The sequence below is a fragment of the Centropristis striata genome, chromosome 18 (genome assembly GCF_030273125.1).
Source record: "Centropristis striata isolate RG_2023a ecotype Rhode Island chromosome 18, C.striata_1.0, whole genome shotgun sequence".
In the NCBI taxonomy this organism is placed as follows: domain Eukaryota; kingdom Metazoa; phylum Chordata; class Actinopteri; order Perciformes; family Serranidae; genus Centropristis; species Centropristis striata.
Genome location: NC_081534.1, coordinates 2,940,663 through 2,955,856, shown reverse-complemented (window position 1 = coordinate 2,955,856; position 15,194 = coordinate 2,940,663). Strand labels below are relative to the sequence as shown.

Here is a 15,194-nt window from a genome sequence, read left to right as displayed (position 1 = left end):
CAGGTTCTCCGGGTTCTTCCCACAGTCCAAAAACATGCTCATTGGTAAGGTAAATTACCTGTAGATGTGTATGAGAGTGTGTCTGTCCTGTACCCGTCTCTCAATGTCAGCTGATCGTCTCCAAGGTTATAATAGTTTTGGATTTTTCATTAGTTATAGTTTTAATTTCGTTGTCAATTTTTGTTTTCAAGTTCAGTTAGTTCAATGCATTTTTAAAGTGAGTTTGCTAGTTTTAGTTTAGTTTTTATTAGTTTTAGTTTTTTGTAATGGGGTATTTGTTGGGTGCCAGATTCAAAGAGGTCACAATAAATGTTTCCTTTATTTCCTTTGTCTGATCCATCTCAGCCCCAATAAGTTTATTAAGTCATAAAACCAGATAGATGAAATAGATTTCATATCAACCAAAAAGGTTTACGTATGAAAAAAGTTGACAAAGACGAAAACTAAGGACAATTTCACTATAATTTAGTTTTGTAACTTCACAATACAGTTTGTTAGTTATCGTTTTTAACCCTATAAAGCCAAGTGTATCATATTAGATACAGTAATTTTTGAGACCTCTACATCATCAAAAACCTGATGTATAAATGTGTTGAAGATAAACAAACTGAGCAACAAATTGCACAAAAATACCAGATGTAGCAAAAATGATATGCAGGTTCCACGAATGGATCAGTCATTGCTGCATTATACCTGCAGATGTATGATGTTGTGTTATATGGAAAAAATATGTATTTTGCATGGTTGAGGAAAAAGGAAAAGTCAAAGTCTTAATAGGTTAAAAATGTTAGGGTTTATATGTTTTTATTAGTTCGAAAAAAACAAACTGTGAGCAACAAAATGCACAAAAAGACCTGATGTATCAAATATGATACAAATTAGAATTCATATATGCAATTCATTTATTTCTTAAAATTCGTCAGCAGGTTAATAAGCACTCAAAAATTGAATTTTCTGGCAATTATTTCATGGTTCAGGCTTTATAGGGTTAAAAAAACTCTCATTTTTATTTTTATTTCAGTTAATGAAAGTGTTTTTTCAATTCTAGTTTTCGTTACTTCGTTAACTATAATAATGATGGTAGTTTCCATTACTGGGCCTTATTATTAGAAGCAGTTCCACCTGTGCTTCTCCTGCAGTGAGTCAGTCAGTCAGAATGTTTGCTGTATGAGACAATAGAGCCACCTTGTGTAAACTCGGTCTAGCTGGTTAGGGTTTGTACCGTGCAAACTCCACATACATTCAGTAAAAGAGACGCTGCATTCTTCGGAAACAATGACGTTTTATTCAAAAGATGCGTGACATATACAATTATAAAATAATTTACATGGCATGCCTTACTATCCATTCACTATAAACGTTCAGTCACCAAATCAGACTCAGATTCTTTTCAAGTGTCTTTTTAAGTCTACATCTACAAATACAAAGCACATACCTTTTCTAAAAGAAAAGCCAGATCCTACAATATCTACAACAGGTCATCTCAGAAAAAAATCAGTTTAAAGTGAATCCTTAACCTAAGTCCAGAGGCGATTCCCAACATGAACTCAGTGGCTTACACTTGTGAACTTATGTGACGATGTGTGTGTGTAAGTGTGTATGTGTAAGAAGCCATGACCACACACGTTTAAAGATAATAGAATTAACACTGATGGTATTGGTAGACTGCACAGTTGAATACAGACACACCTTGACTTGACAGTTACACTCTACATAACTAGTCTACCGACTACACTAAACTGGGCACTTACTCATTCACATCTTTTCCATCCAATGCAAACTTCACAAAACAAAGAAAATTTGCCCCAAAACCCGACATCCCCGACCCCCAACCCCGTCTTCCCATCTCACAATTTGGGCTACACTTGTAACAAATTCTCATCAACACAAAGAAATGTTCAGAAAACTCCACAATATACAGTATGTATAGATACTATATCTCCTTCAGGAAATAATCTCATAAATAAAATGTACAGACCAGCAACTGAGGTGCTGAACTAAAAAAAAAAAAAAAAAAAGTATAAAACTGTGGTCAAAAGTGATGATTTTTTTTTTCTCCCCCCTAAGAAAATATTGCACAACTAACACAAAAAATATGGATATTTTCTTTATGACATGCTCATGTTCTTTTCATTTTTTAGGATCAGGAGAGACTTTTTTTTTTAATAATTCTTTTTCAATCCTCACCCCTACAATCACCCTCTGACAGACATGCATGTTGTTGTGAAAGATCACGCTAAAGAATTTAATAATCTCATTAATTCAGTCCAAAGTGATAGATTTCTTTTTATATCAAGAATCAACACTTCCCATTTTTTTTTTTCCAACTAGAAATTTTAGCAAATGCTTATTTTGGCAAAGTTTAAAAGGTGACCCCTTATCATATCTACCTAATATTACTGCCCTTTTTTAATGATTTTGGTATAGAAGCCCATTTTCCACCAATGTGATAAATTAAGTTATTTTATTGAGAAGCTTTCTCAGAATTATGACTTCGTATCTCAAAAATAATGACGCAGCATTTCAAAATAATGACTTCAGAGTCTGAAAATAATGAGAAACCTTTTTTAAAATAATATTTTGGATCTCACAAAAATGGATTTTTATATCTGAAAGTATAATAAGTGACTCAAAAATAATGACTCAGTATCTTCTAAGCAAGCATTTCATTATTTTTGAAAGTTTCACATTTTTAGATACTAATTCATCATTTCAAGAAAGTTTCTCAAACTTTTGTGATACATAAATTTGAGATACTAAATCAACATTTGAAAATGCCTTTCATTCACGGTTTGTACAGCTTAAGAGTTCAAATACTTTTTAAGCACTTTCAAGGTATTTAAACCAAAAAAGTCCAAACTCTCGAAGCCTTCGTCATCTAATTTGTATCTATAAGTGCAACTTGGAAGAACTGTGGAGGAAAAACAGCAGAAGTTTGGGTTTACATGAGTGATTGTGTCAATAAGATAAGATTATGCTGAGAATTAAGCATTTTTCAAGGGTTATATTTAAATTTAAGCATATCCATTTGGTTAAAACTAAGCTCATCTTGAGATACTAAGTCATTATTTTGAAAAAAATCTTCATTATAACTTGCAACACCTTTTTATTTTTCATCTTGTTTTTTTCCTTCTTCTGGCAGAAATGGGCTTCCATATTGTAGCTACCATGTTAAACAGATAAAAGCTATCTATTTATATTTGCCTAATAATTATTTTTTCCTGCTACCCCCGCTCCTATCAGCTGGCCCTGCTCTGTCGTTAGTTCAACACAAAAACACAAGCGTGAAAAAAAAAAAAAAGACAGCTTTTCAGATTTCAGTGTCAGCTTCTGAATCAACAGATTTCAAATAGCTTCATCCTTCATTGGAGTTCTGACTTCAAATATTCAGTGACAATGATTTCAGCTTAACTGTTAACTTTTTTTCGTGGTTGTAGCTGTTGAGTGGAACAGTACTACCTGAAGTTACACTTACAACACAGTGGAGACAAAGTCCCCCGAGTCTCTTTACAACATTTACATATGACTGATATGTATTTACATGACTTCTGAAAAGAGTATGAAATGGCATAGGTGAAATATACAAAAATATTTCCTGTACCTTGTTTACATGTTTAGCGTGGTCTTAAAGAGCAGGGATAGCCCCTCCCCCCCCTCCCCCCAAACTACACACTCACTTCACAGAAGTGACAGCAGGTGACGGGTCACTTCCTGCCAGAGGTTCAACGTTCGCTCCTGGCCGTGGCCGCTTGTTCCTCGCCCGTGTCACCATATGTGGATATTTCACTAAGTACAGGATATATCAGTCAAAGCTATTCAGTACGCCTCCCACCTGAATGACTCCACAGCAATATTCATATTCAGCCACCAGTTCTCCCAAATAAAGCAGGTAAGTTGAAAACCATGTTGAAGATTGTATATCACAAACAATGACAATAATGTTAAAATTCATATCTGAATAGATAAACAACAAAATGTACATATAAATTAATCCGTGTAGCAGAGTAACATTTCTTCTTCCTTCAAAGTCCCAGAAAAAACTATGTGGAAAAGACTGCAGTCATCGATACTTAACTCCTCGACCTTCCCAAGTTTTGAACAGTGACACACCTTTTGACTACTTTAGTGTAAAGTGTGACCTCTTAGTAGTGCTCCTAAATGATGCATATATCTAAGCCTCAATTCCAGCCAAGATAGTTTTGAGATAGTAACAAAAAGGAATGGCAGAGAGCGAAAACAAAAAGACCCTCCTACCCTCCACCAAGTCATTTCATAAAGTCCTAAAAGCAAAAGCAGTATAATAAAGTGGTAACTGTTTCACTGAAGTTTGTACAGCAATGGATTTCAGTGCCCAGTAGTACCTGTGCGCTCTGGGGAAAAAACAACTGTGATCTCCAGAGTGTGGGTTTTCAAGTATTACTGCTGCTTCTTTTGAAAACTGCACCTCGGCAATTCCTCTCTCGGTTAACCGCTCGGTTATCACGTCTACAAGCTTCTTCTAGCTAAAGCAGCATTTATTTGCATGATGATTACCAAAGCTCAGCTCTTTGGCCCTACATGCATCACAAGGTGCCGCCGTCTGCCCAACGGAGCAGATCTGAGGGCAGCCTTGGCTAATGCAGCCAATGCTTATTGCACCAACTCTAGTGGCAGCATTGTGTAGTGCAGCATGATTGTATCTCTCTCTATGACCAGGGCTGATCTGAAGTCTTCTCTCCAAAATCAAAGTTTATTAATCTCAAATGAAACAACTGTGCCCCTTCAACAGATTGCATTTAAACCCCAGATATAACTCAGGGGAAGTAGGGAGGGACATCTCATTTGAGGCGTTGGGTAACGTTGGCTAACGCCACAGCAAAGGCCTGCACAGCAGAGAACGGGTACTGGAAGTCCAGGATGTAGGCGTTGCCGTCAATCCTGCCAAACTGCATCACCTGTGGGGAAAAAAAGACAAAAAGTTCATATATATACTGTATTAAATAAAGACAAAAAAAGTGTCTGCTCAAAGTTCTGTTTGCATTTTTTTCTATATTATTCAGAAGATTCTGTCTTGTTTTCTTGTACTTGAAAGATAGAAAGTTCATTGTACTCAAGAATAAAGATATCTACAGTCATGGAACAAATTATTAGACCACTCCTTTTCTTCAATTTCTTGTTCATTTTAATGCATGCACTGTAAGCATGTGGTTAATTATATTTGAATATATAATATAGGCTAGGGTTGCACAATAAAGTGAAACTGTATTGAAATTTCAACATTAATTAGAGCGATATCCAAATCGCAGGAGACACTTATTTGGCATTTAATAAAGGCAAAATGTCTGAATCAAGTATTGTGGTGATGCAGAGATGCCCCGGCCTATAGACTTAACAAAATATATTTCCTTGGCACCAGGATCATTTTAACATATTTTCAATGAAGATGATAATGATGCAAAAATCATAATGCCCTCCTATATCATGAATCATATTACAGTTGCAATACCAGTCAGGATAATTTAATAATTCACACTGTAGGAAGGATGGAGGAAAGATTTTAGTTCGGTACTATGTTTAAAACTATATCTGTGTGCAGAGTGTATCAACAGCTCTCTCACCTGTCTGCCTTCCAGTTCAATCTGAAAGTTCTTGGCAGACTCCTGTGTGACGCGTCCACCAAAGTCCAGCTGGTAGACCTGCGTGGCTTCGTTCCACAGCGGCTGCTTGTTGGCCATGACGTAGACGAAGCCCTGGCTGCCCAGCCCTCTGTCCTCCTTCTCGTTGGCCTTTCGACACTTTATCTCATCCAGTTCACTAGCAGCCCTCAGGTTCCTCTTGGTCTTCCAGCCCTTCTTACCACTCTGGCACTGATTGAGCAGCTCATCCCCACTGATGAACAGCTCTGGCTCGCTTTCTGAGCTGTCCTGGAACTCGCTGTTGGCAGTGGCCTTACTCAGTTTCTTGGCCTTCAGCTGCTGCTCTTTCTGTCCCTTCAGCTTCTTCTTGTCCCTTCCTCCCAGCCGCGGACTGGAGATGAGAGAGTTGAAATCGCCCAAAGCTCTGCCCTCCTTTTTCGATTTGCTCCCTTCGGCCAACGGCGGCACGTTAGCCTCCTCGGCGCGCCCGTCCGCCCGCTTGCGGTTCTTCTTGCTGAACTTCTCGGAGCGCTGGGGGACGGGGCTCTCAGTCAAGGAGAGCACCTCCTGAAAACCCTCCCCGGCCTCTGCCATGGCCTCCTGTAGTCCTCCATGGCTCTGCAGCTCTGCTGGTGGTGGCGGAGGGGGTGGAGGAGGAGGAGGAGGAGGCGACAGAGTGTTTTTGTCTACTGCCATGTGGGAGGCTTTGGGTGGTAGTGGCACTGCAGGACTGGGCATAGGGGGGCAAGAATTATATGTACCCCAAGGTGTATGAAGGGCAATGGGGGGGATGGGGAGGCCGGCACAAGCACTTCCTCCTGGATACATGGGTGGGAGAGGACAGCAGGCCAGGTTTGCCAGGTTTGCAGGGTAACCAGGCGGTAAGACAAGGGTTGCATCCTGCTGTGAGAAGGGCACTGGTGCCACCATCTCCTTTGGAGAGGAGCAGGGGCGTGGGGACCCTGGGATGGGCTGGAGCTGAGCTCCAGAATACGCAGCTGCTGCAGGATACTGGAGAGATATCTGGTAGCCTGCAGCTGCTGCAGCTGCTTGAAAAGATGCAGCACTAGGGCTGGTGGGGGACTTTGGAGAAAGGACAAAAGGCAGCCTGGACACATCCAAGTGCTGAGCTGGGCTAAGAATAAGTGGCGGTGGTTTATGGGGTCTGGGGGGGCCAGGGGGATTCAGGGTTGCTGTCTGTTCCTGAGGAACCCACACCTCCTCCGTGGCAGCTGGGTCCCACTGGTATGGAGGAGGGCGTTTAACAACCAGTCCTGATGCGTCATTTCCTCCTAGTGCCAGATGCCTCAGTGACTGGTTCAGTGTTTCATCCTCGGTAAACGCTGAATTAACATAATCAGCCCGATCTCTGTTACTTCCTCCACCTGCATTCCCCGATCCCTCCAGAGAGCTCAGCAGGCTGTAAGAGGACTGGGAGGCCAGAGGAGTAGCGCTGTTGGAGTGAACAATAACTGTGCTGTGTGGTGCCCCATTCCCTGGAGGGAAATCCTGTCTGATAATAGTTCCTCCTGCTATTCCATTAGTGCTCCCAGGGGCAGTACTTCCAACACTGGACCCACTGCTACACTGACTGCAGGTGTATAAGGCTGTTGGCACCCTCTGCTGGAACGAGGCTGCTAGTGCACTACTGTTTTTAGCCTTCGGAGGCAGTGGTCTGGGCGGCTCCAGCATCTGGGAGACTTTGAGAGCGGCCTCTCGGCTGTTCCTCCTGAGAGTGGCGTGGATCAGACTGCTGTCGAGCCTCTGTCCGGGGTTCCTGCCAACGGCACCGTTCTGATTGGCTGGGTCAGGGTATGGGGGCGGGTCTCCGCTGGGTATGGAATAGCGAGGTGCGGTGAGCCTGTTGAGCGTGGCGGAGGTGTAGGGCAGCTGGATCTTCTTGTCAGTGGAGGAGGAGGATGAGGAGGAGGTAACCCTGAGAGTGGCGGAGCTGCCAGGTCCCTGGAGCGTGTAGACATTCTGATTGCAGACAAGGCGCGTTCGAGGACGACATACTTCCTCCACATTCCCACTGCTGTCAAATGTTGTTATCCTCTCATATCCCAGTGGGGTGGGGTACTGCGCTTGTTGCTGACCTGAAGGATAAAGTGAGGCCTCTCCCTTCTTCAGACAAAGGTCCCCAGGGGGAGGAGTCCCACCGGTGCCCCCTCCTGATCCAGATGCAGGATTGGAGGCCGCCGCTGTGGCTGCAGCTGCTGCAGCAGCAGCCACAGCGGCGGCCACTGTCCCGGGGTAGGGGGGCGGGGGGTTCATCTTACTGAGCTCCAGAGGGGCGCTGAACACCACCGTATCACCCTCAGCCAGCTGTGGAGTGGACCGAGTGGTCTTGATTTTCAGTAGGTGCTCGTGTTCTCCGCCCACTGCTCTCTCAACCACTAACTCATTAGATGAATGAGGGATCTGGATCTGCAGCGCCCCCGTCTGGAGCTGGTGCACAGATGCACCTGAAGGCTGTCCTGATGACATAGAGGGGACTGGGATTTGAATCTGGAGCTGCTGCTGGAGTTGATGGTGGTGTTGCTGCTGCTGCTGCTGTTGTTGTTGTTGTTGCATCTGATGCTGCTGCTGCGTTTGCTGCTGCTGATGCATTTGTTGATGCAGCTGCTGCTGTATTTGTTGATGCTGCTGTTGTAGGTGTTGCTGTTGTTGTATGTGCTGCTGGAGCTGATGTTGATGCTGCTGCTGCATGTGTTGGAGCTGCTGCTGAATGTGCTGTTGCTGAAGTTGCTGCTGCTGCTGTAAGTGTTGGTGCTGGAGCATCTGCTGCTGCTGCTGTTGGAGCTGCTGCTGCTGCTGAAGCTGTTGGTGGTGGTGCTGAATTTGTTGATGGTGTTGCAGTTGTAGTTGTTGTTGCTGCTGTTGTTGTTGGTGCTGTTGTTGTTGTTGTTGGTGCTGCTGTTGGTGCTGCTGCTGTTGTTGTTGTTGTTGTTGGTGCTGTTGTTGCTGCTGCTGTTGTTGTTGGTGCTGCTGTTGCTGTTGATGGTGCTGCTGCTGTTGTTGATGGTGGCTTTGTTGTTGTTGTTGTTGCTGCTGCTGCTGTTGTGAAGGATGATGAGAAGGTGGAGGTCCCACCATCAGGCGACTCATTTCTAGTCCCCCAAAGATGACCTGTCCAGGACTGGAGTACCTGGTGGGGACTGTGTACTGGGCGGTCAGGATGGTGTCCTGGCTTTGGTCTGAGCCAGCAGCAGCGGCCCCAGCGGGAGTTGCTGTGGGATTGGTTAGGACATCCAGCTGAACATTTTGATTGGCTAAGAGTGACTGGACCAGGCCGATGCTTTGGGCGGGGGACATGGCCTGGGCGGGACTGTGGATGGGGGCGATGGGGATGTTGACAGTGCAGGGCGGGTTGTCATCAGTGGCGCCAGCAGGTCCTGTGACAGGCAGGTCGTCTTCATCTTCACTGAAGACGTTGGGACTGAAGACGGGCAGGTTGATGTAGTCCATGGAGATTTTACGAACCTCAGGCAGGTAGATGGTCATCTGTCTGGGCTGCAGATGGAGGAGGCTTGTCTTATAGATGACTGGAGGGAGGAGTAAGAAAGAAAGATAGAGAAATGGCATTTATTCATCATTTATTTATTTATCTATCAGCTCAGTGCTAAATGGAAAAGTTGATTATTGGTTACCTGCGCCAAGATTAGTTGGCAAGAATGTGGCGAGCCCCACAATCTTGAACTTTGTTCCCCAAATATTGGATGTGACCTGAGCAAGGTAATTTTGCTGCAAGACAGGAACAAAGAAAATCACATTACAGTGGAAACTACTTATAGTGACTACATCTGTATGGGTTAAATTGACTACTATAAGCAAATGATTATTATAACAGATTTATTTTTTCTTTATCCCTATGCAGATCACAATCTCATTGACAGTCTGTTTATCAAATTAATAAAACATCATTAAATGGATATCATTGCAAATCACTTGCTAATGGCCAATTATTATTATTTTATTTATTTAACCAGGACATATCCCATTTAGATTAAGAACCTCTTTTTCAAGGGAGCCTTGGCCAAGAGGCAGCAAACACAAAATACAGTTACATATTTACATAAGACACAATCCTTCAATGCGTTGCAAGAAACAAGTGCATATTGTGGAATTGGCCTCAATAACTCTCAGTTTGGATTTAAAAGTGCTCAAAGAAATTAAGTCCATTAGTTTCCAGTCTTTCTGTAGCATATTCCAGCATAAGGTGCAGAGTAAACAAATGCCCTTTTACCTAACTCTGTGTGAGCAGAAGGGACAGAAAGCAACAACTGATCTTGTGAAGGATGAGAATAAGATCCAGCATTTCTCACAGTAATTAAGGTGCAAATGTACGAAGGCAGCAGTCCCAATATTGCCATATAAATGAAAGAATACCAATGACTCTGAGCCCTTGGAGTGGCCAGAGCAGGCCATCCTACCCCAGAGTATAATTCACAATGGTGAGTGGACATCTTACAGTACTTCGAGAATAAAAACCGAATTTTAGCCTCAACTTCTTCACAAGGTTTTCTATATGAGGCTTGAAGGTGAGTGAGTCATCAACTAATTATTTATTATTTATTATTATTATTATTTTTAGACAACGACGCAAGTTATATGCACAGGCTAATACTTTGATTCGTAAATTCCAGGTGGCTTATAATGATGCTTTGCGATTACTGTTAAATAAGCCAAGATGGCACAGTGCAAGCCAGCTATTTGTTAGCCTGGGTGTGCCCACTTGTGAAGCACTTTTACGTAATCTGATGTATAAATTTATGAGTCGCTTTGTACTGTCTGAAAATAGTGTGATCGTTGCTCTTACTAATCCTCAGGTTAGCTCCACCCGGCTCTCCTCAGTATATTGGAGACACTGGCGTAACAGTTTATTTGGGTCGGTCTGAAGATCATCTTTTTGTATTTTTTGGTTTCTGTCATATTTTTGTCTGCTGTGTTATTTATTTATTTGTATTGTTCCTGTTTTTAATATCTGTCTCCTATGGACCCTGAGTCTTGAATAAAATTTGATTGATTGAATTAAGACTCTTAAGTATTTATACATATGTACCACCTCTATTTCGCTGCCCTAAAGAGTGGACACTGGGGGAACCATTTGAGGCAATTTTTTACTGTTGGAAAACAACATAAGCTTTGTTTTATCAGCATTGAGAACTTCTACTCTTTTCCCTGCAGGGGGCACTATGTGAGTGGGAAATGCTCAATCCGTTAATGAGGCCAGCTTTGATACATTTCTACAGGTGGAATGAGAAAGCTTATCATAAAAAAAAAACACAGAGATAGTAATCCATAGGTAGCAGAAGTATAGCAGCAAATAATCTGACTGTTACCTGAGTGATGTCATCTAGAGGAAACTCTCTCCGTGTTAGACTGGGTGACCCGATGGAGGGTTTCCGTATGGGTAAACGTGGGGACCTGGAGATCTCTTGTGTCGCGCGGGAAAGTTTAGGGGATTTTCTGGGATCAATGTTGATCCTGTTGGTAAAGGGACAAACTAAGTCTCTACAGAGAAGGTAGCAAATAAAAGAAAGAAGGTTTAGGCATGCAGTGAACTAAAAAACAAAACAAGTGTAGAACATTTGATTCAGGGTTAATAAAGGAATGAAGATTGAGATTGCAATAACTACTGGGATGCCACAGTAATTAAGAACGGAAAAAAGAGTAAACTGCTGTTGCACTGTATTTGGCAGAAATGTTGAATGAATTAATTAAAGTGATAAAAAACATATTTCTGTTTCTCATACTCTACTGAATGTGTCCTTTGGTTCACTGCTGAACTGAGTAACATGTAGGAAAATAAATGGAGAAAAAAACAAACTGAAATTGGTAAAAAAAAATATTTCTGTATTCAAACTGAGTATTTACCCAATATGTAACCTTAATCAAACCTTGATTTGATTTTTTTGATATTGTGTGAAGAACCTTTTCCAAATTAAAACAAGCAATTTTCAGGATTTTTCAAGGTTTGTCGTGCACCTCACAGTTGTAGTAAATGACATATTCAAATACAGTGAACACTTCATCACATTAAACAAGATGTTATTGAGCTATGAACAACCACAATTATTATTTGTGACATACGGGTGAAAAATGAAAACAAGTGTCATGTTTCATGTCACCGGTTTTTAAGTAGACTTGGAAACCCATATAAGCTAAATTTCATGCAGTGTTATTTCAAATCTAAGACTTTTTCGAACCGTTTTTTCACAGATTGCCAGCACTATTAGGTCCTCTGTAAATAACCTTTTGTAGATATTACATGGACCACTGGCTGCTGATTGGTCAAAGAATCAAGTATGGCACAATAATAATTACAAATAAAACATGAAATATTGTCATGCAACAGCACACACAGGTGGGCTGTCTGGTTACCTGGGCAGTTTGGGGGATTTGCTCCCCCTGGATATCTTTGGAGACTTCTTGCCGACCCAGTCATCACTCAGCTCGATGTCACTGGAGTCGGAGCAGTTACAGCTGTCGATCATGGCGGATATCAGGCTGTTGCCGTATATCTCATCTGAGCAGAGTAAACGAGACAGAAGATAGAAAGGATGCAGTCAAATTTGAGTTAAGAAATTGTGTCGATCTCGGAATAAACTAAACGATGCAGCAAATTTCTACCGCCTTGTTGATAAAAATCACATTTTGATTCTGGCTAAAATGTTCATAATCTTGCCGTTTCAAACTGTAATACTGTGTGAATTAAATCAGGGGGCAAAGAAAAGTGTACAAGTATGAAATGCTCTACAACATAGCAATCATTACAATAGAGTTTGGTAACACTTTATATTAGGGAGCACATAATCAACATTAATTAGTTGCTTATTAGCAGCAAATAAGTAACACGTTGGCTGTTAATTAGTAATTATTAAGTAGTTATTAATGGCTTATTCTGCATGGCCTTATTATACAACCAGTAAGACATTAACTAAGAGTTTTCCCTCAATAACCTCAGAATTATTGCTTATTATTATAAGGCCATGTAGAATAAGGCATTAATAACTACTTAAAGACTAATTAAGAGCCAATATGTTACGTATTTGCATGCTAATAAGCCACTCATAATGTTGAATATGTGTTCCCTAATATAAAGTGTTACCTAAAGTTTGCATTGCAGGAAATCTTTAACAACCTAGAGACAAACACCTTTATATATATTTTTACAAAATATGATGCATGTTCCACGATTTCTACAAATAAACATTTCGACCCAAATCATTGTTTCAGTAGTTTAAATTCTTCTCTTTTTCCTCATTTATATGGAATCTGTGAACCCTCTGCTGCTCCAGTTTAGGTCAAGCTAATTTATTTGATGGACATTAAAGTGTGAATGGGCTGGAACCATTTCATGGCTGGCTTCATTTATCACAGTGTGGGGAGGGCGCGGGTTGATTTATGAGGAACCCAGGGGCCATCAGAGCCCCCATTAAGCAGCTTTTAATTAACATGGGCCCAGTCTGCCCTATGTGACTAAAACATACTCGCTCTCAACAAACTCAAATAACTGGAAAAGTACTGGAGGAGCAGGATAATGTGTCTGGGAGGAAAACATTTAGCAGTTCTGTTTGAATCTTTTCAAACAGAAAAAATATGTATGTTATGATGGATTGGTAATTTTAAAAAACAAAGAAAACATTTTGGTCATTTAACAGCTTCTAAATGCAGTTCAGTTTTTCAGACGGCAGTAACAGCTCACTGAATATATATATACATATACTAATATATACTTCACTGTTGTTATACTTCAACTATTCTGCCCTACAAAGCCTAACTGCAGTAACATAAATTTTGGCCAATATTGAGTTATAACTAAAAATTAACTCCTTGATGTCTGTTTTATCTTGTGTCAAAGTTTTAGATTTCAATTTTGCAGAGAAATGATGATGTAAAAATGTCAGTAACTACAAAATCCAACTGAAAACCAAAGCAGAGCGCAGTAAGTTCACTTACCACGGTCTGATTTGGATAAATATACAAATTTAAACATAAAACCAAAGCAGACTGTCTGCTTTGACTGTGATACAGCCTTGTATTTCTTATTTGATAGGGAAATTATTATCTAGATAGTGATGAAGTAAAAAAGTGAGATAAAATTATATTGAATAGAAATGTACAGAACTTTTAAATACATTTCTAACAAAATCAATTTGAAAATGTTTATTCACTGAAAACAAAATATAAAAGCTGAAAGAAAACAACATTGTAGTTACTGCACTGTGTTTCTGCATTACTATTAGAACCTTTTACAGCAAAACCAGAGTGCAGTAACTACATTTTTGGGGTCAAAGGTCAAATAAATAGTCATGATTTTTTTAGCATAAATATTACATCATCAATACATGAAGAAATAAGTGTCATATAACTTACCTACCTATAACCCATTTGCCTGGCCAGTTAAAATACATTAAAAAACAACTTTAAAGCAGTTTTTCTCAGTTTTACTCTTTGCGTAGTTACTGCAGTTAGACTTTGTATTGAACTACAAAATATGTCATCAATTCTTTTTCACTATACAAAAGACATTTTTCCTCTGGAAGTCTGCAGGTAAGTATAGAAACTAGGGTTGTCAAAAGTATCGATACTCAAAAAAGTATCGATACTAAAACGTTGTATCCGGATACAATACTCATTTTCAAAAGTATCGAGTATCTGAAGCTTGTTATCATAGTTACAGTTTTTTTTTGCACAACTGTTTTTTATTATAAATATTTAACCTGTGGCTCTGTTCATTTTTACATGTTGCATTCTTCTTGTTAATAAAAATATTTCTGTTAAATTTTAGGGTCTTTGTTTTTATCCTTGTGGTATCGAAAATGGTATCGAGTATCGAATATTTTCCTGAGTATCGGTATTGAGTTGAAAATTGTAGTATCGTGACAACCCTAATAGAAACAGACAGTACAAGAAAGAAGAAAAAAAGAATGTATGGGTCAGTTTTACCTGTTTTCCCATCTGTCTTGGGGTCCATGATGACAAACTCTGGACGCAGCTTACTGATTCTCCGTCCTTTGAGGATAGGCACCAGACCTCCGAGGTACTCCAGGTACAGAGTGTAGCAGGGCCCTCCCACCTCAGGGTTGTCCTCCGTACGCTTCATGGTGCAGTGCAGACGCTCGTTTCCAGCTGTTGGGTAGCTCACAAAATCACGCATGTTGTTGGGATCAGGGATGGGGGGCTGAAAGAGAGAAAGTTAGGTTTAGTGGAGTTCAAAAACGGTGTTTGTTACGCTGAGCTACACTTTACCAGGGCTTATTTCTCTCAGAATGGGACATGTATGACAGCAATAGGTGAGTCCATGACAACTCAGTTTATGTCATGAATTAAATTAATATGAATTGACTCTCACTGAAAGTAATTTTACAGCCAGTGAAAATTACAAGAAATGACCTATTTTCAAATAAATAATTTAAAGATTAAAATGGTTATATAACCTCTTCACATTTTTAATACATTTGCAATTACTTGGGAAAATAAACAGTCGAATTAAAACTTTTTCAGCTCTGCAGTTGTGGCACTACATTTTTCATGCAAGGCCAAATAACTTCTAGATGTGATGGAACTATATAA

At 40.5% G+C, this 15,194-nt stretch overlaps 1 protein-coding gene across 1 annotated transcript in view; it reads right to left on the bottom strand.

Moving 5' to 3' along the window:
- Positions 1–1,262: 1,262 nt before the first annotated feature.
- tulp4a (TUB like protein 4a) overlaps positions 1,263–15,194 on the bottom strand; it is a 40,701-nt gene continuing 26,769 nt past the window's right edge. Inside the window, exons 9-14 of the mRNA XM_059356011.1 lie at positions 14,568–14,802; positions 12,000–12,144; positions 10,958–11,102; positions 9,266–9,359; positions 5,598–9,160; positions 1,263–4,934 (exon numbers count right to left, since the gene is read on the bottom strand). Coding sequence (XP_059211994.1) covers positions 4,818–4,934; positions 5,598–9,160; positions 9,266–9,359; positions 10,958–11,102; positions 12,000–12,144; positions 14,568–14,802 — 4,299 coding nt within the window. The 3' untranslated portion in view covers positions 1,263–4,817. The remainder of the gene's footprint in view (positions 4,935–5,597; positions 9,161–9,265; positions 9,360–10,957; positions 11,103–11,999; positions 12,145–14,567; positions 14,803–15,194) is intronic.